The 25,441-nt window shown below is 41.5% G+C and overlaps 1 protein-coding gene across 4 annotated transcripts in view; it reads left to right on the plus strand.

Moving 5' to 3' along the window:
* Window positions 1–5,607: 5,607 nt before the first annotated feature.
* PPP1R36 (protein phosphatase 1 regulatory subunit 36) overlaps window positions 5,608–25,441 on the plus strand; it is a 31,717-nt gene continuing 11,883 nt past the window's right edge. Inside the window, exons 1-6 of one of the 4 annotated variants that reach the window (XM_059371304.1) lie at window positions 5,608–5,855; window positions 6,653–6,717; window positions 19,057–19,143; window positions 19,703–19,800; window positions 19,891–19,957; window positions 22,160–22,258. In XM_059371304.1, coding sequence (XP_059227287.1) covers window positions 5,763–5,855; window positions 6,653–6,717; window positions 19,057–19,143; window positions 19,703–19,800; window positions 19,891–19,957; window positions 22,160–22,258 — 509 coding nt within the window. In that variant the 5' untranslated portion in view covers window positions 5,608–5,762. Of the gene's footprint in view, window positions 6,230–6,652; window positions 6,718–13,408; window positions 13,534–19,056; window positions 19,144–19,702; window positions 19,801–19,890; window positions 19,958–22,159; window positions 22,259–25,441 lie in introns of those variants that run through there. The other 3 variants (XM_059371303.1, XM_059371305.1, XM_059371306.1) reach the window with 3 other exon arrangements.

Raw genomic sequence — 25,441 nt, forward strand, 5'->3', positions numbered from 1 at the left:
CTTTTAAAAAGGAGAAGACCTGGGTAAACTTTCCTCCTCCTTTTAATAAAGAAACCAGACTCCTAAGCCTTGGTTTAAGTGTTCCAAGTGAAAATCCACCTGAATATTCCAGCAAAATACAAGCCGTATTCTGGGGTTAAGTATGAAATGATTCTTTTTCTAAACTAACAAAGGCTGGGGCGGGAGTTGTTCTCTGATAATAAATAGCCTGACGCAGTATGAAACAAATTGCTTTTTGTGGCATGCCAGTGCTTGCGACAAGAGCCAGCAGGGCAAACTTTAAAGTCACTTTATTTAGTCAAACTTGTTTTAACTTTAATTCTCTAGTGAAACAGCTTAACTTCTGAGCTTATCCAAATTCCATAAGGATAGGTTTTCAACAGTTACAATTACTTGGGGATAAAGGGAGATAATGATTTTTTTTTTTTTTTTTGATTTGAGAATCACAATGCTTTTGCAATACTTGCCTTAAATCACTAGAATAGATTTTTTTCTTTTTATTTTTAAAATATTTGTTTTAAAGATACATTTATTTGGGGGGGAGGAGGGGCAAATGGGAAGAGCGAGACAAACCCAAGAAGTCTGTGCTGAGTACAGAGCCCTATGTGGGATGTGGGATTCAGTTTCATCACTCTGAGACCAGACAGGAGCTGAAACCGGGAGTCAGCCACTTAACCAACTGTGTCATCCAGGTGCCCCAGATACTCTTTTCTAAAAGACAAAACTGCAAGATAGTCCAATATTTTGTAATATACAACTTGTCCATTTTTCTGTGTATCTGATTTGAAATTGTTACAGATAAGAATACTGGAAACTTTTGGGTTGAGCGTCCTGGGCTTAAGCTTTAAAATGCACATCCTTAGGAGAAGGGGGTTCCTATTTGTATTTCTTAGTGGAATGTCATTTCTACTTTGATCTGATTTATTTAAGGGGAACTTGGGAGAAATTCAGTAAAGCTAATTGGAAAATGCATGTTATTAGCCTAATGTTTTCACCACATATGGACATTTTGATACCTCTATTCAATGTAGATGTGCTTCATGTTGTTCATAAGCTAACAGTGCATTATAGATGCTGTGTTTTTAGTAGTGGCCCTTTCTGTATCATGCAGACATTAATTTTTGAAATGATATAAAAACTAGAGAACAAATTAGCCTAAAAATACTGAGCTGTATAATGACCCTCTCACACAAGAGCTGACTCTCATATACATAAGTATTTTATTTTTTAAGCAGAGTCATTTGGGTAGGTGGGAGTGAGATAAAAAGGCAATTTTGAATTGTTCCAAAACTTAAAATTTTAAGGTAATTGCTCTTTACACTCTGAAAAGCTAATGGTAACTCCATTTTTTTGGTGCTAGTGCCACTTTGGTAGAAAGTTTCCAGCAAGGAATCATTAAGGTTGTTTAATTAACATAAATTAATGTCACATAAATACTTGACAAACTACCTTAGTATTAATAGAATCCAATGAATACTGGATTTAGAGTGATGATTTTTTTTTTAACATTTTATTTATTTATTTGACAGAGATCACAAGTAGGCAGAGAGGCAGGCAGAGAAAGAGGAGGAAGCAGGCTCCCTGCTGAGCAGAGAGCCCAATGCAGGACTCGATCCCAGAACCCTGGGATCATGATCTGAGCTGAAGGCGGAGGCTTAACCCACTGAGCCACCCAGGCGCACCTAACATGAATTTTTACCAAGACAATGCTCATTCTAGTAACCTTTTATTAGTCCTTTATTTGTTGAAAGTGTTTATTTCTTGCTCTAACTTCAAAATGTAATGGAATCTTTCTGCAGGTGCAATTTGGTATTAGTATGATTCATTTTAGACCTTTGTTCAGAAGAGATTAGTTTCTAAACTCAGAAAAATGACCACTGGTAGTTTCTTTGACTATCCTATGGCCTGGCCTCTGGTAACTTGCTATAACAGGAATATCAATTTATGTAGATACTTCATTTTCTGTTATTCTGAAAACTAATTTGTAAAACTCCTGGCCTTCTTGAGTGTTTTTAATTTAATTTTGTCTTCTCAGATTTAGATCTGAATTTTGTGAAGATAAAGCCACCAAAGTAGCCATTCAGTGTTTCCAGGGGTCAGTTGAAACTGGTAATTGGATAACTCCTGGGAACTCCTTTACAGATGTTAGATCAGACGTAGTCAAATGACAATGGAAAAAGTACTTGAAACTAGGATGAGGCTAAATTACCACTTAAGGAATAATTAACATCACTTGAACTTGAAAGTAATGTTATACTAGGGCCTAGTGGTCTGGACTAAAGCTAACCCAATACATACAGAATGCTAAGGGATTAGAAAAGAACATTTTTCAGAATGGGCACTTAAATTTTACCTAAATGTCTAATATAGCTGTCTCTGTTTTAAGGCAATAAATCCAAACATCTGCCAAAATAAGACCTAACAGGTTGTTCATAGTATTTGAGAAGCATGAAGTTTTAAAACAAGCTTACTCTAAATTTTTGACGGTATTAGTTTGATGTATATAGTGGTAATTCATTAACATTTGTCCATGAGGAGATATTAATGCTGTTCACATCTTTAAATTTAGCATGAATAATTGGATACTTAATGTATCACCTGCACAACATGTCAAGGAGACTTAATGAGAATTAAGAATTGAATGTAGTTTATAAAAGTTGTGCTGTGAGGCATGTTCCCTTTGCTTTTGAACACTGGAATTGAAGTTTTAAAGAATCGCAAATCCATATATCACAAGTCAGTTGCTAAGGCAATATATATGTTTCGGTTAAGGAACAACAGGCATATTCAATTGCTTCTGTATAACGTCTAAATAGGAATGAGTTTTGAAGGATTATCCTTAACCACTGCAATTAGATACAGAAAAATTATACATTCCTTAAAAATTATGGATCTTTAGAGATAGCCCTTGGAATACTTTAGGGTATATGCAGTGCTGAAATTTAATAGGGTGATAGTGTTGAAATGTCCTTCCTCTAGAACAAATAAATCAGGGGCGCCTGAGTGGCTCAGTGGGTTGAAGCCTCTGCCTTCAACTCAGGTCATGATCCCAGGGTCCTGGGATGGAGCCCCACATTGGCCTCTCTGCTCAGCAGGGAGTCGGCTTCCTCCTCTCTGCCTGCCTCTCTGCCTACTTGTGATCTCCGTCTGTCAAATAAATAAATTTTAAGAAAAAAAAAAAAGAACAAACCAAGAAGCCTTGGGCTCTTTCCTCTTTCAGTATGATTAGGTGGAGATTAGATAAAAGGAGTTGATAATTCAAATACTGACATTGCCATTTTCTTAATATGTTATTTTATTTTATTTTATTTTTTTTAAGATTTTATTTATTTATTTGACAGACAGAGATCACAAGTAGGCAGAAAGGCAGGCCGAGAGAGAGGAGGAAGCAGGCTCCCTGCTGAGCAGAGAGCCCGATGCGGGGCTCAATCCCAGGACCCTGGGATCATGACCTGAGCCGAAGGCAGAGGCTTTAACCCACTGAGCCACCCAGGCGCCCCAATATGTTATTTTTTAAAGGTAGAATTATAATACTTTGAAAGTCTGTTTTCATAGTATAAACATACATTATATTCAGTTAATGTCTCGGGCCTAAAATCTGAGACCAGCAACTTAGTTTTATGTTACATGCTCTTAGTTATATGACCTTGAGAAGTTTCTCTTGGGCAAAAAAAAAACCAAAAAAAAAACTTACAGGACACTTGAAATTAAATATTTAGACAGTACCTTTATCCCTACTTTACAACATCATGAATTGTTTTCTTTCTTTTTTTTTTTAACTTTTTTTTAAAAAATTTATTTGAGAGGGAGACAGTGAGAGAGAACATGAGCGAGGAGAAGGTCAGAGAGAGAAGCAGACTCCCCATTGAGCTGGGAGCCCGATGCGGGACTCGATCCTGGGACATTCGGGATTCCCAGATCATGACCTGAGCCGAAGGCAGTCGTCCAACCAACTGAGCCACCCAGGCGTCCCGTGAATTGTTTCTTTTTTTTTTTTTTTAAGATTTTATTTATTTATTTGACAGAAATCACAAGTAGATGGAGAGGCAGGCAGAGAGAGAGAGGGAAGCAGGCTCCCTGCTGAGCAGAGAGCCCGATGCGGGACTTGATCCCAGGACCCTGAGATCATGACCTGAGTCGAAGGCAGCGGCTTAACCCACTGAGCCACCCAGGCGCCCCCATGAATTGTTTTCTTAAAGGGAAAATTATATTTCCATTTTAGATGATGAGATTCTGATGTCATCTAAACTAACTGGTAAAAAAATCTCAAGAAATGAATAGGTCACTTTTTAAATAAATAATGACTTAAAGCCATAAAAACCATCTTTTTTATTCCCTTTTTTGTTAGGGTCTGGTAACAATAGTATAAGATGGCCCCTTGAGAGCTACCAAAGTTTTCCTATAAATATTATGTCCCTCTAGCACAGGTAGAATAACTTGTCCTGTAACTTTTATGTAGATTACTGTTTTCAATTCTCATCTCTTACTTTCTTAGTTTTGTACATTAGACAACAATGGTGAAGTAGAAAAGATCTTTGGTTTTCTATTAGCATTTCTTCACTCACTGGGATAAACTGAAGAAGTTGACCGAAGTGTGATCTTCCGGACATTGGTGGTGAGGTAAATGGATTCGTTCTGAAGTCCTTGGTGTTTCTCAGGTCTTTATAGAGCATTAGCTTATAATTTCCCCTGTCCTCCTCACCCCAAGTTACATACATTGTGAGGTGAAAAACTCTTGGTGACTGAAATGTTTTTAACTCCTATTTCGAGTGAGTCTTCTCATGTAATAAGTCAGTCCTGAGGCCACAGGTTCAAAGTCCCACTGCCAGTGTATATAGGTGGGCTTCCATACATCTGAACAGCAGTCCGCTGAGTGGAACATGAATCCAGCGGATGTTTTATACTACTCTAACCAGTGATTGTTTGTTACTAGGTAGTGGAGGGGGGCTGCCGAGAGGGGAAGCAGCCAGATGGCTATTGCCATCTTCTTAAAATTGATGGGAATATAGTTAATATTTACTGAGCATCTCTTAACTAAGCTGTGGGGATAACAAAGGCAAAATATATCAGGCATTCTCAATCATGCAGTGTTATCTAGCATTGCTGACATCAGTGTTGGAAAAAGACAAGGAAAGTCAGTTGGAAGAAATTAAAAGGATTTGAAAAGTGAAAGGCATAAATGTAAAAATATAATGGAATACTCATTGACACAAAGCAAGTTTCTTTGCTTTAAGCAACACTAATTTTGAGTACTTTAGGGTGGTGCTTTACACACATTACTCCTTTAAAAACCTCCTAACTCCTGATTTAGGTATCTTCATGAGATCAAAGTAGTCTTGCCCTGGGTAACACATCTAAGTTATGCAGCAGAACCAAGTTACGAAAACATTTCCCCACGCATCCTCCCCTAAACCTCCACCGACCCGACCCCTCCCCATCACCTATCTAATCCCAAAAACCAATTAAGTGGTTTACTTCACGGTGGGAAGGCCATGAAAAATCGACTTCTACAGAAATAACCCCCGGGCAGCTTCACTCTGCAGACGCCTACAGGCCCCCGAGGTAGTCCAGGGGGACGGAACCCGGAGGGCCTGGGAGCGGGGAGGAGCGGTCTGCCGCCGCGGGGTGCGCAGCCCAGCCGTTCGCCAGCGCGCCCACCCGCCAGCCAGTGCTGTCCGCGGGCGGAAGCAGGGGCCCCCCCTCCCCCGCTGCGGCAGCCCTGGGGCCGCGGTTGCCGGCGCTGGTCGGTTCCCTGGGAGACCATGTTTGCGGGGCTGGGAGCGGACAGGCATCCGGTGCCGGAGTTTTACTCCCGGAGAAGGCGGTGGGACCCGCCGACCGCTTCCCTGCCGGAGGTGAGTACGGCCTAGGTCGCTCTCACCCCCGAGGCCCGGGCACGCCTGCCCCGCCGTCGGGTCCCCGGCCCCTGGCTCCCGCGGGGGCTCCTCCTGCCGCCGCCCTGCCCTCAGCCCCCGAGGCGAGCGGCACTGCGATGGACGTGGCCTAATTTGCCTACAAAACCGAGACGTAGAGAGGTGTAATCAGCCAAAGGTCAGACTGAGTTCTGGCTCCCTACCGAGGTATTTGGATGTTTATGAAAGTTCCGCCTCAGCACCTCGAATTGGTTGGCTGTAAAGTCCATAGCCCTCCCGCGCGGAAAGCCGGCCCGCCCCGGGTGGATCCCCGGCCTGCAGAGGCTGGCGGCTTGGTAGCTCCCACTGCGGAAAGGGTAAGCTTGTCCTTAGCCTACATCCCCTGGAGGGCGGGGTTGGTGTTAGAGCGCGCTCCTCTGCGGGCGAGTCGTATCTCCTCTTCCCCGCCGAGGCTCCCTGGGTGTCGGTTTATTGCGGGCTGAGACCCAGTTCATCAGAAAATCGCTCTGATGAGCCTTGGGCTACTAGTGCGGCCTAATTGAAATGTCCTTCCTTCTCTTCCTCCTTCTCTTCCATTTTTCTACTGAAACTAAAAAAAAAGGATAAAATCCTGGCTTCAGTTAAACAAAAAAAAAAAAAAAACTCCGCATTACGACACTTGAAGACTCTACATCCTTACTGAATAAAGTGCAACAAGTGGGAATTGTTAAACGTTCATTGTGACGTGTATGTACTGTAAACTGAATTTTTAATATTTGCTGCAACATTTCATTTTATAGCAGTTGGGATTGCGACTGGGGATGTGGTACTGGAAAGATGAAACCAGAACTCTTGAATTCAGAAGGTAAATTTTATTAAAACTTTATTATAGCTTTTATAAAAATTACATGTGCTTGGGGTAAAAAAGAACATCAAGCAATACACAGGAGTATAATGAGCAAAATAAAAATCTGCTGAAATCCCACCATCTAAAGAAAACCATTTTGGGGAGCAGCCTTCCAGGTACCACTTTCTGATAACATATATCAACTGCTTCCTATATACCCACTGTGCTAATCAGTTTGCCTACCTTTTGAAAAAGCTGTGTGTTCATCCACTTTTACAGATGAAGAAACTGAACTCAAAGAGTTAAACAATTTAAAGAAAACTAAGTGACTTGGCCAAATCACACAGCTCACAGGTGACTAAGATGATTAAAATCTAGGTCTGTTTAACTCAGAGTCCATATATATGTGTATATATGTATATATATATATATTTTTTTTTAAAGGCTTTAGATATTTGAGAGAGAGCACGAGCAGTGGGGGGGGGGGCAGAGGGAGAGAGAGAAGTACACACTGTGCAGAGCAGGGAGCCCAACGGGCTCCATCCTAGTACCCTGGGATTACGACCATAGCTGAAGGCAAATGCTTAATGGGCTGAGCCATCCAGGTGTCCCAAGAGCCCACATTCTTAACTACTTTATAAAATTGCCTCTTGGAGTTACAGAAATACAGTTTTACATTAATGAGACTGTACTATACTTGCTGTGCAATAGACAGTCAATTCTCCAAGGGAAAATTATTAAATTAGAAAAAACTGATTTTAATCTCCATTGAGAAAATACTGACTCTATGAAAAAGTGAGTAACTTGGGATGTGTGGGTGGCTTAGTCGGTTGAGAGTCTGGTTATGAGAGTCTGGTTGAGAGTCAAGTTATGATCCTAGGGTCCTGGGATGGGGTCCTGTGATGGAGTCCCATATTGAGCCCCTGCATTGAGCCCTGCATTGGGCCCCCTGCTTATTAGAGAGCCTGTTTCTCTCTTTCTTCCTGGCTTGTGCTCTCTGTTGCTCTCTCTGTCTCTCTCTCTCAAATAAATAAAATCTTTAAAAAATAAAAAAAAGTGCATAACTAAACAATACTAGCCACTGTCTGCTGTGTACCTAGCATGTGCCAGAAATTTGCATGTTTTGTGGTTCTTAAATAGCTGTGGAAAGTGAGAATTAATACCTCCATTTTATAGATGAAGAAACAAGGCTCAGGGAAATTAAGTGATCGACCCAAAGTCAGTCAGTAAGTACCAAAACTGACATTTTGAACCAGGTTTGTCTGATGCCAAAGCCCTTCCCACCATAGATACACTGTCTTCCTCCTATAGACCATAAGCCCCTCAGTGGCAGGAACTGTCTTACTCATCTTTGTGTCACCAGGAGCTGTCTACAAAACAAAACTTTGCAGAGTACACCCTTGCTAGATGTTTACTGAATATTTCAAAAAACCAACTAGATTCAAGTAGAGGAAGGCCATAGGCAGGGGTCCACTTAAAAAACTAGTTGTGGGAGGATTACAGATAGCTATACAGGACAAAACCATGAGTCAAAATGAAGTCTTGTATTTGGAGGAACAGAGAGAAAGGTGCAGGACTAAGAAATATGTCAGCAGTGGAACTGACATGATTTTGGATAGAATTGATAAGATGTGAAGGGAGAGGAAGAGAAGAGGTGCTCATGCTGATTCCCAGTGTCCGGCTCGGGTGATTGGATGGCTGGGGTTGCCCTTCACCTAGTATACAGAATAACAGAACTGGTGATGTGTTTGAGGTTAACTGTGACGTGTTCCCAAATGGTCTCTTAGGCTGTTGGATAAATGGGGCTGGAGATCAGGAGAGGCTAAGCAGATGTACTTTATAGTTATATTATAAATGTAGTAATAATTGTCAAACAGTTTAAAGGCTAAGCATTGTGTTAGGGTCAAAATCAAAAGTTTATATTTCATAGAATACTTGTTTCAGTATTTCTGAGTAGTTTGTCATTTCCAAAGTGGTGATTCATTTCAGTTTTTTGTTTGCAGATGTGTCACAGAAAATTCTGTTGTGTAGCTCCTGAAAGGAGGTCACATTCAGTGAATGTGAGATCAACAGTGAGAAAGACAGGAAGAGCTTTGGGATTAGACAGCCAAGATAATCACAAGAGTCAAAGTACAAGTTAAATATATGTTAAAATACCAGAAAATATGGATATAAATTATAAGTGCCAACATTTTCATTTCTCAGTCTTCATGTATATTTAAAGACTATCTCAATCCTCCCTCCCTCTCTTTTTTGTTTTTGTTTTTGAGAGAGAGAGAGGGAGAGAAAGCAGGCGTGTGTGGCGAGGGGGAGAGGGAGAATCTCAAGCAGGCTCCATGTCCAGCACAGTCCATGCAGGGCTCGATCTCACAACCCTGAGATCATGACCCGAGTCAAAATGAAGAGTTGGATGCTTAATCTACTAAGCCACCCAGGTGCCCCTCAAAATTCTCTCTTCTAATGGTGAAAGTTGGACCATGCTTTTTACTTTAAATAATACCATCACACATACATACATAAATTCTTTAAAAATGGCTTGATTGGGGCACTTGGTTGGCTCTACCACCTAAGGTAGAGCTCTACCATTAAGGTTCGCTTCAGCACTTGAATCTGTACGGTTAGAGCCTACGGTATTGGAAATGTATGGAGAAGACAATTGGATTTGCTGGATTTTTCTGGCCTAATAAAGTCTCAAACAATGGACTGCAGGGTTATCACACTCTTGGTACATTTAGCGTTCATTCCACAAACAATCATTGGTTCCCTGCATGAGACACGGGCCTCTGCCAGGCGCTTGCCCCAGGTCCTGTACTCGGAAGTTCATGGCAAGGGAGAGAGAGGCACACACACACCACGGGACAATGGGCGGGTTCTACCCTGGAAGCACAGGGAAGCGCAGCTGCGGAACCACTCAGGAGGGATGGTTTTCTCTGCCCTCGGGAGGAAGGGGAGGGTGAAGTGTGAGAGCAGGCAATAGCTGAAAAAGCTAGGATTTTGAAGAAATTCCAGGTCCAAGGACAGCACGTATAAAGGCACGATGGAGACAGTGTTAGAAACTCGGAGGGGATTCTCTCAGTCAAGTGTGTTCGGTAGATCCTTCACGTCTAGGTTTTCACGGTCTTCCCCACTACTCCAGTTCATTGCTGTGTATATTTACATTGTTTTGTGTTTGCTGGGGTCAACTCCGGCGTCTGCAGCAATCAAGGCTCCCAAATGAATAATATATTTTATTCATGGCTTGATTGATTTCCACTAATTTTGGAGAATGTATGTGTGATGGTATTATTTAAAGTAAAAAGCATGGTCCAACTTTCACCATTAGAAGAGAGAATTTTGTAAATTAAATTAATTTGCAGTATTTTTCAAACTAATTTTCAGTGCTAATTTAATGATAACCCACCCCAAGTGTCACTGTTTCCTGTACAACCCTACCAATAAATTTACAGATTTTTAATTTCATACTGACTTTCTTACTCATAAAATACTCATTAGTTTCTTTTGGCTTATTACCAAATTATTCTTTAAAAATGGCTTGATTGGGGCACTTGGGTGGCTCAGTGGGTTGAGGCCTCTGCCTTCAGCTCGGGTCATGATCCTAGGGTCCTGGGATCAAGCCCCGCATCAGGCTCTCTTCTCCACAGGGAGCCTCTTCCTCCTCTCTCTCCGCCTGCCTCTCTGATTACTTGTAATCTGTCTCTCTCTGTCAAATAAATAAATAAATAAAATCTTTAAAAAACCCTGTTTAAAAAAAAATGGCTTGATTGATTTCCACTAATTTTGGAGAATGTATGTGTGATGGTATTATTTAAAAGGTAGATTATATGACATGATGTTGAAAGGCCAGACACAAAAATGTAAATCTATAATTCCATTTATATAAAAGTTTAAAATAACAGGCAGAAAAGAACTATGATGATAGAGGTCAGAATAGTGGTTACCTTTGGGACATTATCAACTGGCAGGGGGTGGGGGAGGGTTTAGTGCTGGAAATGGACTATATTATTGATCTGGGGGGTGGTTACATGGATATGTACATAGTAAAAAATTCATCAAACTGGCCACTTAAGATTCATGTACTTCACTACATGTTAAATTATAGCGCAATTTTAAAAAGCAGAAAACTAAACCAAACCAAATAACATGCGAACTCCAGACTGTGGAGTACACAAAATGGGAGTCGTTAGGAAAGAGGGAAAAGAGTGCCATGAAGAGTGGGTGGGTGACAGCCCCTTTGTGGTGGAGCTGCTCTGTGTTTAAGCAGCTCAGCGTGGCAGGTCTCAGACTGTCAGAATTCCCTTGGGAGTCCTGCTGCTAAGGACAGTTACTAAGGAAGAGGAAAGCAGACCTTTGTATGTTTTAGAGCAGAATTAGTGTTTGGATTTGATGGAAATGCAGGTACTGATTCCCTTTTGGAGCCTAAGCATATTCCATCACAAATTAAAATGTGAGAGGACTTACGAGCAGAACATGCTCTTTTTCTTTTTTTTCTCCATAAACTCTGTTTCAGAGACTTATGCCACCCCAGTTGCTGGTGATGGTACAGGGCAGAGGCAGCGGAGATTGAGTGGAGACGGTGGTAGAGGCGGGAGCAGTGGAGGCACAGAGGGAAGGCCTGTTCAGTCACTGCACTCATACCTGGTTCTGTTTAGTTCGCTCCATGAACCTTGACTGAGCATACAGGATGGGTTTGCATCTGTGTTCTAGAAGCCTCTCCCACAGTAGCCCGGGAGGGGCATGATGAGAACCAGGGGGACAGGGGCGCCTGGGTGGCTCAGTGGGTTAAGCTGCTGCCTTTGGCTCAGGTCATGATCTCAGGGTCCTGGGGGGATCAGGCTCCCTGCTCAGCAGGGAGTCAGCTTCTACCTCTAAATCTCCCTGTGTGTGTGCTCTCTCTCTCTCTCAAATAAATTAAAGGAAAATCTAAAAACAGAACCAAAAAACTAGAGAGTTAGACAAGCATCGATCCTGGGGGCATGGGACTAGGGCTCTGATGAAGACTGGCAGGAGAACAGGGTCTTTGACTCCACTGTTGTAGGGGTGCTCGGAGTTAAATCTGGCCTTGCTGAAGGAGGGAGTAGTTGGTGAGACTGGCTGTGAGAGGAGGGGACGAGGAAGCACAAATGTCGCAATCACTGGGTGATGAGATTGTCCCTTGAAATAAGGACAGCGGGGGGAGTCAGTAAGTTTGTGGAAGGGGTGAAAGATAACAAGTTGACTTTTGTAGATGTGCAGAATTTGAGGTGCCTGCCCAGGTCAGTAGGAAGGAGTTTGGCCCTCATGAGAGAGGCCTGATTAGAATTAGAGTGTGGTATGAAATGACAAAGGTCAGAACCCTAGGAAATACGTACTTCTAAACATTTTGAAAAAACATTTAAAAGTCATACTACTTTATCAGAAAATACCAGTAAGAAAAAAAAAAACAACTTTGCAGTTCCACCCCCAAAGTAACTGTTAACATATTAATATTTGATTCTATAGTCTCTAAATCTTCTATATATGTGTACACAAACACACACATGCTTTTAACTTACTGCATTCTGCATTTCTGTATCTTTTTTCTTACTGCAAAGTTGTACATATGTATTGAAAAGAAATACATAAATGTACAAAGTTGAAAGTGATTCCAGCATTGTTCTACCCCCCAAAACACCAGTGCATCAGTGTTAAGGGTTACCACCTTATTTTTATTTGTCCTCAACATACTGGTCACATTTATTTTATATCTTGTGACTTATAATTCCAGTATCTAAAATCCTTGCAGGTCTGGTTTTTTGCTAGTTTTTTTTTTTTTTAACAGCATTATTGAAGTTTTTAAAATAATTGTAAATATTTAAAACTTTTTATACTGGAAGATTTCAAGCATACACAAAAGTAGGAGAATGATATAATGAATTCCAGCATTCTCTTGACATAGCATCAACAGTCACCAAATTAAAGTCAACTTCATCCACACCCCATCTGCTCTACCCCTTGATTATTTTTAAGCAAATCCCAGACATCATATCGTTTCATTATAAATATCTCACTATGTACCTAAAAAAAAAATACGTGCTCTCTTAAAAAAAAATTTACTGTTTATGTAATTACAAATATAAATGGTAATTTCTTTATAGCATCATATATTGAATTTGTACTCTGGTATCTGCTGTTGTCCAGTGTTTTATAAGTTTCTTCCAATCAGGATCCAGATAATTTCCATACATTGTAATTGGTTTGATATGTCTCTTAATCAAGTGTAAAGATCTTAAAGTTTTCAAGGGTATTTTCACGTGGCTCCCAGGAATAGTGGACAGTCAAAGAAAGAGGAGCTAGCAAAGAGGAAGAATAATTAGGAGAGTCAGAGAAAAAACCCTGAGACACATAGGCCTTTGAAAATAAGAGAATGGAGTGGGGAGTGTCGCAGTGTCACATGCTAAAGAGAGTTGAAGGTGAGGCAAATAGTAAAAACGGCTTTGGATGTAACAAGTTAGGATTGCTGGAGGCGATCTGGGTGAGAAGCCGTTGCAGGAAGCAAGTAAGGTAGAAATCAGGTTAACAGTAGTTTGAAGAGAACATCTGAGATAAATTCAAGAACCTAGCAAAAATAGAGTACTCTTACCAGTTGGTGAGAGTGGAGAGAGTAACTTGTGAAGAAGGAAAAAAAAGAGATAGTAGCCTTTTGGGGATCCAGTTCTAAGGGAAGGGGATTTTTGTTGGTTTTGTTTTCAAGGTAGGAAAATCTCAAGCTTGTTTTGGAGAAAAAGAAGAGATGGAACGGAAGAGGAGGAGTGGGGAGTGGGGTCAAGAGCCCTGAAAAGATAGGAGCACCATGGCCCTGAGTGTGGTGGGAAGGAGGTAAAACAGACAGGAGGACTGGGGTGGTTGGAAGGCGACGGGGTGGGCTGGGTATCTGTGCTGCCCTTCTTACTGAGAATAAACCAGACTCTCCCAGGCTCCTGTTGGAAAGAGCCTGTTGGTAGTAGTGCTACGACCCTAACTCTTTCCCCTGAGATTGCTGCTCTCGCTAAGCCCCATTCATTCGTTACTGTCAACTACTGCTGCCACTGGGCTAGGGCCAAGGACTGCATTCAGCCAAGTACCTAGACCCAGTCCCCAGATGGGGCTATCTTCTGAAACCCCGGAGACGGGGGTACGGGGAAGGCTTCTCAGGGGAGGGGATATCCAAGCCAAGACTTGAAGGCAAAGAGAGATTTGGTTGGGGAGGAAGAGAGTGGATTCTATGTAGAAGGCCTAACACAGGTAAAGGCCCAGTTGTCAGAGGGCCTGGGGCATATTTGAAACTGCAGGTAGTTCAGGAGGTTGGATACAGGGTTCCAGGCAGGCATGAGTAGATTTAAACCAGGGTAAGATCATGAAAGGTCTTCCATGCCATGCTGAGGAATTTGATCTTCATTCAGAAGGCACAGGTGAGCCACTTGAAGTTTTTTTTTTTCTTCATTTAAAAACATTAAAATTTTTTTTTTTTTTAAGATTTACTTTAGAGAGAGTGTGTGTGTGTGGGAGGGGCAGAAGGAGAGGGTGAGAGACTCTTAAGAAACTCCCTACTGAGGGGTGCCTGGGTGGCTAAGTGGGTTGGGCCTCTGTCTTTGGCTCAGGTCATGATCTCAGGGTTCTGGGATCAAGTCCCGCATCAGGCTCTTTGCTCAGCAGGGAGCCTGCTCCCCCCCCCCCCCCCCCCCCCGCGCCACCCCCACCTGCCTGCTGCTCTGCCTACTTGTGATCTCTCTTTCTGTCAAATAAATAAATAAATAAAATCTTAAAAAAAAAAAAAAAAGAAAAAGAAACTTCCCACTGAGTATGGAGCCTGACATGGGGCTTGATTCCAGGACCCTGAGATCATGGCCTGGGCCCAGTCAAGAATCAGATGCTTAACTGATTGAGCCACCCAGGTGCCCCACCTGGGTGGGCAGAGGGTTTTAAACAGAGAACTAAACTGGGTTTGGAACTGCATCTTAGAAAAAAAAGACTCTGGCTGCAGGTTGGAAGCTACTTTGGAGGGAAACAAAGCCAGAGGCAGGAAATAAGGTGAGAAGCAGTTGCAGACATTATGTTGACGGGTGATGGTAGGTAAAATCGAGAAGGTGGCAATGGGAAGAGCGGGAAGTAGACAAACTCAAGATGTATTTAAGGATTAGGTGTCAGTGGGCTGCAAGGGCCACAGGTGATAGAGAAATCAGGGATGACACCATTTTGCAGCTTGGCCACTGGTAGGTGCCCATTTGCTGAGAGGGAGGAGTAGGGAGTACAGGTTAAAGCGGAATGAATTCAGTGTTGGACATACTGAGTTTGAGGTGTCTGTAGGATGGCCAAGGGAAGGTGTCCAGTAGGCAGATGTATCATTTTATAAGTCTGCAGAAAGAATTGAACCTTCACTATAATGTTGTCAGTTACCGATGTTAGTGGAGTAAATGAAATCACTCAGAGAAAGTGAGAAGAGAAACCAGATGGAACCCTGAGAAAGGCTCTCATTTAGGGAACATGTCCAGGAAAAGGAGCTTTAGAAGGAGACTAAAGAAAGAACAGTCAGCAGTGGGGGAGAAAATTTGAAGTGTTATGAATCCAAATAATTGGCTTTCACAAAGTAAAAGCTTGATCTCAAGGGCATTCAGTTTTTAACCTGTCAATTTCAGACCCTGGGAAACCTGTCTGGGATTTTAGTCTTCTCCACACGGGGGAGGCCCTCATTTACACCCACTAGCAAATGGGAGTTCGCAGTCTTGTAGGTGTTCCCAAGTTCAGAGAAGATGATCCCTTTCCTCTTCCTAACCTGCAGGTCTTGGCATCTTTCCTGAATGAGTGACCTTGGAACTCCTACCCTTCATAGAGGACCTAGCTCCCTGCATCACAGGCAGATCTTGCCGTACATTTGCAGATTATAGCCCCAGAGGGAGAACTGTATCAGAATGCAAGATACCCATAACCTCCACACAGGAAGGAACACACAATAATGGGTGGGAAAGGATCGTTATTCTTTCCTAATAGGCAATTAAGGAAGAGACTTTGAAGGGTAGTTTGAAGGAAAACCTGGGTTCAAATCCCAGGTCCCTCACTGACTAGGTTGTCAAGTTGCTTAGCCTTGCTGATGATCAGTTTTCTTATCCATGAAATGGAATAATAATGCTTTGTGAGGAGTAAATGAGGGTGTTGGATAATCCATCAGCACGCATGCGCAATTCTTATTTGTTAAAGAGGGAATATCTTTCTTCAAAGGCCACCTCTGGGTTGGCTCATGAGGCAGGCTTCCCCCTGACACAGTGTCAGCTGTCCTACCCTTTCTTGTTTTAAGAAAAGCCCCATCCTCACAGCTGGGAGAGAACCAGCAGCCCTCCTGAGTCTTTGCCAAGGTCGTTGACTCCCCTAAGGATACCGTTCAGGAAACTACTGCCAGAAGTCCCGAACTCCTCTTGTCTTTCCTCATGGTCTGAGAGGAGACTTTAATAACCATTGAGGAGCTCTAACTTGTGTGAAAGCCAAGAATGGTCCAGCCTTCTGCATTTTAGTGATGGGTTCTAGGGGAAAATATGATTTTTTCCCCTCATTTATTTCAGGGCAAAGGGAAACGACACGATTGTATTGTAATACTGGGAATGTAACAAAATGTGGTCCGAGAAAGGCCCAGATTCTAAATGGGTTGCCAGATGGAGGGGGAGACAGCGGAGACCCCATGAGGGCACAGAACTAGCTCAGACTACAGTTGGGAGCCAATCAGAGGTATGATTTTAAGGACAGCTTTCAGTTATTACTAGTGACACTTTCTAGTGATTTCAGATGAACTGCGAGTGGAGTCTGCCTGTAGAGCTATGGTTGGAGCACTTACAGGGAGGAATCCTCCCCAGGTGAGCTAGAGACTCAAGGTGAACTTGACACCAGGCGAACTTGACTCAAGGGAAGAGCCACTCAAACAAGTGTGAAGTAGAGAATTCATGTCCGAAGTTCAGAGAATAAGGACTAGAAGCTTAGCAGTAAATGTCAGAATACTGGCGAAGGCCAGGCACTTAGTGTCTTATTTTAAGGCTCTCTCATCTTAGATCATCTCAGGCAAATAAGGCAAGACACTTTGAATTATAAGGATAGGACTGAGAAAAGGGTAGGAGACAGCAGTTTCAGTTGACAGTCACTGAGATTGGGTGTATCTATCTTGTCTTCTAGAGAAGAGAAATCCTGGGAGAGCTGGTGTCCTGTGACTTCCTTAGCCTGGGGTAGGAACATTAATAGCCAGTGGCTTGTAAGTGGCCAAAAGGGTTTGATGATAAAAGGAGAAATGTGAAAACAACTTGTGTTCTTATTTAGGATGGCTATGTAAAGGAATCTTCAGAGAGCCATTAGAAAATGTCTTGGGGGGGGGGCGTATGGGTGGCTCAGTCATTTAAGCATATGACTCTTAATCTCAGCTCTGGTTTTGGTTTCAGGTTGTGAGTTTGAGCCCTGCGTTGGAGCCTACTTTAAAAAAATAAAAAAAAGTCTAGATGTTTGGGAGATTATTTTATTAAAGGCTATCCAAATGGTCTGTCAATATAATGTATCAACCATATAATGCTGTCTGTGTGTCTCTGTCAACTCTGTCAACTTTTTCTTAGTGATGCAGGAAATAAATCTATATATTCTTGTTATTAATAGAAAGTCAAATAAAATGAAAATATACAGTTTGGAAGATAGACCTCTTCACCACCATTTCACCTCTCTGCCATCTAACCGCCAGTCTTTCTTTGGTGGTAGCCTCCACCAACATTTGGTATTTATCCGTTTCTTTTTTTTCCCCACCCACCCCCTCAATATTTCGGCATACCCTCCCCCACTAAATACCCAGTCCTTGGGCACCAGTGATAAGGGGAGCATCAGAATTAAAAGCTTAGAAATCATCCACTGATCAACGTGGTGCCAATGATCTTAAAAAAAAAAAAAAAGGAGAAAAATGCAAAAGGTCATTCCCTTGTGGTGACATGATGTACATGTTTTTGGGAGCTAAGCTATTCTGCAATCTGAATACCGCTAGGAGGTTGGCAAAAACTCCTGGGGGAAGAAAGAGGCAAACTGATTAGCTTTATTATGCCCACAGGAAGGTATTTCTCTAAAATGATTACTTTGTGGGTAGCATCAATCCCAGAAAATTTTCAAAGAAAGTTGTTTCAAAACTGTTGTGTCAAAAAAAACCAAAAACAAAAAAAAACCCAACCAACTGTTAAAATCACAAAACTGTTGTGTTGACAAGGAGAAGAGAGTAGACATGATTCATATCCATCTTTAGAGAATGAGTAAAGTCTGAGGGAATGTGCTTCTGTTACTACACTTGCACTTAAGCTTAGCTGAGAGACATGAAACTGTGGGCAGATTAAACTTCTGTGTCGTGTTATCATTCTGGCATTGTTTCAGACAGAAACATGAAAATCATGATCCACAGTGGGCTTCCAAACCAATGTATTTGGTAAACACCCCAATTCTTCCAGAAAATGTACTCTCTGTAAAGGCAGGAACCACATTTTGCTGGTCTTCAAAATGTTTTTCTTGGTTTTTCTATTAAGCATTTGCTGATATTCCCAAGAGGCTATGTGTGGACTTGAACAGACGCCATCTTCTTTTCCTGTCGGAGCAAAGTGTGACAGAGTATGGCCTCAGTATCTGTGTGTTTGTTGCTCAGTCATGGTCCCTTCTTAGCTCTGTTACTGTTTAGTAAATGTTTGTGTGATCTTAGAGTTTAAGACCGGAGTTGTTTATTTGACTGAGTGAAATAAAGGGTCCTGAAACCTTCGGTGAGATAGTCAAAGAGTCTAGAGCAGTGATGACTGAGATGGCAGCTCAGGAGGCAGGACTGTCTGGTGGGTACGTGCGTGGCTCTGCGGTGAGAGATCCCAGACCCGGGTTCTGGCTCTGACACGACCTCAGTGATCTTCGTCACATTACGTATCTCTTTCTAAGATTCATTTTCTTCGTGTGTAAAAGTGGCCACACTAGTAGTATTTTCCTCACAGAGTCGCTGTGATTGAGTAAGATTGTGCCTAAAAGCACTTGGTGGGTTAACAAGTGTTCAATAAATAAAACCATCTCTCCAGATTTCTCATGAGCTTTCTGTTTTCTTGTGAAGCTACTACATTATTTTCGGATGGAACTATTTTGTGTATGGTGGTGTTCTGGAGGCTGCTTATATGTAGAGGCCGAACATAAAGCCTAAAATGTTCATCTTTTTCTAGATGGTTTTTCCACATGTAAATATGTGAATCGAATATCCACAGTGGCTCAGAGTCTCTTCAGGCGCCATTCATAACTTCTGCGGGTCCTGAGATTCCATGAGTACTGTCCTGCTAGGATCAGTCTTCCTCCTGGGGAAAGGTTACATTCCTAATTTTCTCCCGTCTGTTACAGTTTTACACCTGCAGTGGAACTCAAGGAGAAAGGAAAGAAAGGCAAAGCAATACACTTTGCTGAAACTGATGGTCCCGCTACAGACAGGTATAACCGTCTTCCCAACCGTCACAAGCGCTGCTCATAGCTCCTCTCAGCAGAATGGCTCAAGTTGTCACATATTCTAAGAAAATATTATTTCCGTTACCGGCGGTTGGTGTGTAGATACCCATTAAGGAAAGAACATGCACTGTTTCTCCACAGTGGGAGATGTTACAGTAGTCCCTGCAGATATATCCCCGTGATAATTTGGCTCATAGCAAAATTTCAAAATTTTTACCTTTTTTTTTAAAATCTGAAAATAGTAGCTACACCATAAATAGATTGTCTAAACAGATGGGTAATAGGTGATTTAAATGATCTTGGATGGAATTGGTGGTTACATTTTATATCAGGTAGTGTGCATTTCTCCTACCCCTCACCTGGTGAATGTAATGTTTAATAAAATGCGTTCCAGAATTCTCCTCCATTAAACAAAACCCATTTTGGGGTTTTGACACTCAGGCTCTCCTTCCTTTATAGTAAAAGCCTCGTGTACCTCAGGATCAATTAAATACAACTTGAGACCTTTCAGACCACCATTAGAGACTGTTCTCTTCCAAAACAGGTTGACAGATAAAAAGTTTGTTTCGAGAGAGGATAAGTCACCTAAAGCCTTAGAGAAACGAGGTCAGCAGGGCAACGTGACACTACATGATGCTAAATGTGAGTGACTGTCTCGGCATCTTCCTATATCCTGAACCTCTGTGACGGCCCTTTGTCCCTCTCTCAATTGTTCATCTTCTCTCCTTTCAGTTGTTGCTTTGTTTTTGCTGCAAGATACCGAGATGCAGCGGATCTGTTCTTTTACAACATTTATGAGGTACGCAATGCTTGTGAGACATTTTAGACCTTTTATCTTTAATCTGGAGCAATTCCGACTGATCAATGATGACAAATATGATTCTGGAGAAAGGACATGGGTCTGGCTTTATGCAGCCATGCCCTCAAGGAGTCAGTCTCGGAGATGAGACCAAAGACAGAAAGCCAGAAGTCACAGGAGCCCAAAAGAAAGCCCCAGAGCGAGTATGGAGAGCACATTGTTGAAGTCCCATAAAGACTATGTTATCTTTCTCTAATGGTTAGAGGGTGTACTCACTCACTGAAGTGAACTCATTCACATGTTTGGAGCCCGAGCAGGTAGTAGTGCATGATTCTGGGTGAGCTGCTTGACCTTTCTAAGCCTGTTTCCTCAGATACAAAATCAGAAGTAATTATGTCTTGGTCTGGCTGTGCGTGGAAAGTGCTTGTCATGGCGCCACACTTGCCAGTGCTCAATGAAAACTGGGTACCCAAAGATTGGGAGCCCTCCCACATTCCCTTAGCATTCAGCAAAGGCTGCTTGTGGGGCCTGAAGCTTTATTCTGCAGCAGGAGCACACTCAGCCTGACTACAGGGCACGCTGGGAGCACTGGCCAGTCAGTGTCCCAGAAGCAGTCTTCAGTTAGAGTTGTGCTAGACGGAGAATTGGTATCCCAGCTTCCTTCTGTCTGGATAACTCTGAGAAATTTTCTGCACTGTCTCACAGAGCCCCCCACAGGACTGAACTGCATCTGTCTACCGGGGTAATGAACTTGTTAACACTGCTTGCTGTGTGGGCTTCCTTCCCTTTCTCGTCCGGTCCGGCTTCCCCACCCTGATACCGATGTTTCCTGTGGGCACTTCCTAAGTAAACTACTTAACTCTCACATCTTTGTCTCAGAGTCTGTTTCTGGGAGAACCCAACCCAGGACAGGTAGTTACTAATGTTGTGGAAAAAAAAATGTGCAGTGTTCATCTTCGTCCGGTTGTCAAGGTATAGTTGAAGAAAGAGTGCCAAATTCTAGCAAATTTGCATTTGCTAGAAAGGAAGCAGCAAAAATCTTGTAATGTTGAGAAAGAAGACAAAGGCTTCTAGGTTTTTTTTTTTTAATTTTATTTTGTTTATTTATTCGGCAGAGAGAGTGATCACAAGTAGGAAGAGCAGCAGGCAGAGGTGGGGACGGGGAGCAGGCTCCCTGCTGAGTAGAGAGCCTGATGTGGGGCTTGATCCCAAGACCCTGAGATCATGACCTGAGCTGAAGGCAGAGGCTTAACCCACTGAGCCACCCAAAAGGCTTCTAGGTTTAAAACAGATGAGATGGGATCGTGAATCAGTGTAACCTTTTCCTAGAGCAAAACTCTGAAGCTTTAATGTGCCCTAGCATATTTCATATATATACCATGCCCTAGCAATTTCACTCCTAGGAAGTTACTCAGAGATGTGGCCATAAGGATAATTATTCGAGCAATGTCAGTAATATTTTTAAAAGACGTGCATATCCATCATATTGAGGACTAGTTAAAAAAATTATTAGATTTAGAATACTTTATCCAGCTTTTAAAAGAATGAGGAGAATCGAAACATGGTATCGTGGAAGGAGATCCATGCTAAGCTGTTAAGTGACAAGAGCAAGTTGTAAAGACTTGTGTATATATAGCATTATCTTCATTACCAAAGAAAATTTTAAGGCATATATTCATGCATATGTGTGTTGGTGGGGGAGGGCCTTATCTGTAATGGTCTGTGCTTTGAAAAGTTCAAGAAGGATTCATTCCTCTCTTGGCTGTCACTTGGAAATAGGATAGGAGTATGGTAGCAAAGGAGTGAGAGGACTTTTTACTTTACACATGTGTACATTTTTTTAAACAATGGAAAATATTATTAATGAAAACTTCTTAAAAATTAAAACTAGTTGATAAGCAAAATTGTAATTTAGTGTGTGACCCATCTCCCCTAAAATGTTTGGTCTTAAAAATCAGATTTCTTACATCTTCAGTAGTATAGAGGATAGAATTTTAAATGGTGAATCAGTTGTGTGGTAGGCATGATAATGTGTATTTCTGCATATTCTTCTGTCATGTGCCCATGTATTCTTAGGATAAGTTTTATGTTTAAAATATGTTTATACTACATGTTAACTAACTAGAATTTAAATAAAAATTTGAAGAAAAAATAAATATGTTAGCATTCATTTCTTTCCTTCTTTTTTTGCTCTCCCCATAGGAATAAAAATCTTGACAATTTCCTCATGGCATTGTTGTACTATTTGTCTCATTACTTGGAAAAAATCTCCCTGGAAAAGAAACCCAAAAGCTATATGGTGTAAGTAGGATTTCGTAGTGCACTTTAAAGTTGTTTTATTGCCAGTGTTAAAACCAAGGTAAAGAAATGATGGAAATATTTAAAGTTTTGGGGTATACAAAAACATCTTATATGGGAGGAGGTCATCTGTTCTTAAAGCTAACTGAATAATTCAAGTGTTTTTCTAGCAACAGAATATTCCAGACACTGTAAACCAGCACTGCCCAGTAGAAATATAATGAGAGCCATGTATGTAACTTAAAATTTTTCAGTAGCTATATTTAAAAAAGTGTAAGAGATAAAGGTAAATGTATTTTATTAAAAATAAAATACATTTAATTTAATTTAATTTTTATTTATTTGACAGACAGAGATCACAAGTAGGCAGAGAGGCAGGCAGAGAGAGGAGGAAGCAGGCTCCCCGCTGAGCAGAGATTCCAATGCAGGGCTCGCTCTATTCCAGGACCCTGGGATCATGACCCGAGCCGAAGGCAGAGGCTTTAAACCACTGAGCCACCCAGGTGCCCCACATTTAATTTAATTTTAATAATGTATTTTATTTGGGGCACCTGGGTGGCTCAGTGGGTTAAGCCGCTGCCTTCGGCTCAGGTCATGATCTCAGGGTCCTGGGATCGAGTCCCACATCCCCACATCGGGCTCTCTGCTCAGCAGGGAGCCTGCTTCTCTCTCTATCTCTGCCTGCTTCTCCGACTACTTGTGATTTCTCTCTGTCAAATAAATAAATAAAATCTTTAAAAAAAAATAATGTATTTTATTTAATGCAGTGACTCAAAAATGTCATTGTAACATGTAGTCAATATTAGGAAGTTACTGATGACATACTTTACCTTTTTTTTTGTAGTATGTCTTTGAAATCTGATATTTGAATTACACTTACAATATACCTCAGTTCAGACTAACCACAGTTAGTGCACAATAGCCACATGTGACTCATGGCTGTCATATTGGACACTGCAGATAGAGATATTGGTTCTCTGGTTTTTATGCTTATGAGATTCTTGCTAGGCCTTTGTAAGCATCTAGTGAAAAAAACTAAAAATTAAAAAAATTAATAGATACAACCAAAATGATATTCCATATCACAGAAGCAAACAAGATTTCTTAGGCTACATAGGAAGAATTTAACTGCTTTAGGCAGAGGTGGCTCCAAGCTATACAGGGCAAGAATCTGGAAACTCAGAGTCCAGAGCAGAACAATGCCTCTCAGGCTTGGTGACCTTTTGTAAGCCATGGAACTTTCCAAGTGCCCAGGCTGCCCTCCCCAGTATATGTGGAACCAACCCAATGATTTAGCTGTTAGAAATGCTGTCAGAGTCATCAGTTCCTTGCTGTGGAATGTTTTTAAAAAGCAAAATCCGTGGGTACAACCAAGCAGTTCGAAAAACATTTTATGGATAGATAAATGTATCTGGACAGCAGTTTTGTAAAGAACCAGATAAATAATTCAGATACTGCTACTGCAGTGAAGCCATCATAATATACCACATCCGCATTATTTTAGGGCTGCCTTCACAGCAGGGCAGCCAGAGATCATGAGGAGGTTTTTTTGTTTTTTTTTTGTTTGTTTTCTTTTCTTTTATTTATTTATTTGGCAGAGGAGAATTGGAACCCAAGCAGGGGAAGTAGGTGAGGGAGAAGCAGGCTTCCGGCTGAGTAGGAAGCTGGATTCGGGCTTGATCCCAGGACTCAATCCAGGACCCTGGAATCATGACTTGTGCCAAAGGCAGATGCTTAACGACTGAGCCACATAGGAGCCCCTTGTGAACTGTTTCAATGGTGGCAAGCAAAAGGGTTTAGCCAGCTGGAGAGGCTCAGAAGGTTTGAGGAGTCCTACCATCCCCGAAAAAGACCTGATGAGACTTTGACAGCACATGAGCTTATATTTTATGTGGTGTTTTCTATTTCTGAGGGTTACTGCTAATCTAGCAGAGACCTTTGTTTCATTTCTATATTTATAGGAATAGACAACAGAGAAAAAGATTTCTTAGTTGTTTTTGAAATACACTAAAACTATTAGAGCACAGTGGTGTAAGGTAGACTTTCTTAGAAGGAATCAGTTACAGAATGACAGAAAAATCCAAGCCTTAAAATGATTGGCTCTATGGTGGGATTCTAAAATAATTATATTAACGTTTCACTTTCAGGCTTCCAGTAGTCAGTCAGTTTCCTTTAAATATAATAAATAAATATAAATAAAATAAATATAAAATAAATATAGACTGTATTGAGATATCTGGACTTAAATAACTTTAAGTAAAAAATTGATTTCAGTCAAACTAGTGAGGTAGAACAGGGATAATGGTAGTATCTACTTTACGGAGTTATCATCCAGATTAGATGAGATAATTCATACTGTTTTAGCTCAGAGGTTGCTCCTTGGGACGAAGGCCTACAACCTGTGAGAGGAGAGTGGGAAGGGGTACCGAGGTATACGTTGGTGGTTTTAGATGATTCAGGCCCGAATTCCAGAAGAAGGAACCTTATCCCCATTTTACAGATGAAGAAGCTACGGCTCAGAGAGGATAAGGAGCTGGCTGGAGAGGACTTGCCTAGTTAGTGATGGAGTTGAGATGGGAGCCCAGCTCTACCTAACTCCCCAGCCTCTCAGCCTCTGCAGTGCGTCCGCCACCCTGTCCCAGTCAGCAGAGCTCTCTTATACAGAGTTTATCCATTTGTAATTACGATTTGTAGCTTCTGTCAAAGGCAAAATTCTGCAGTTTTTAAAACCGGTATTTTTCAAGTTATTACATCTTCATAATTATAATTTTTTAATGGTGGCATAACTTCCCATCCAGCTAATCTGTGTTATCGACTGACTGACTTACCTATTAAGAGGCAGTATAGTACGAATAGTGGTTAAGGGTATGGACTTTGGTGCTGGAATAAATCCTAGAGGGGCTGATATGTTAATAAATGTCAAGTCCTTGAGCAGTATTTGGCTGTATTCCTACAGCCTGCATTACTACTCCTTTTCCCCCTCCATTTTATATATTTTTAGGAGTTGCTGGTTTTCAGACAAATAGGTAATAATTGGATAATTTTGGATAATTTTTTTAAGAAGGAAAAATTTCCAGGAGAGATCATTGGATCCAAGTTTATGGTCAGTCTTAAGGCACTTGAAATTATCATCACGTTTTCCCCAAAGGATTATATTTAAGTGCCAGGCTCTACGCAGACCTACTG

The sequence above is a fragment of the Mustela nigripes genome, chromosome 13 (assembly GCF_022355385.1).
Source record: "Mustela nigripes isolate SB6536 chromosome 13, MUSNIG.SB6536, whole genome shotgun sequence".
Classification (NCBI taxonomy): Eukaryota; Metazoa; Chordata; class Mammalia; order Carnivora; family Mustelidae; genus Mustela; species Mustela nigripes.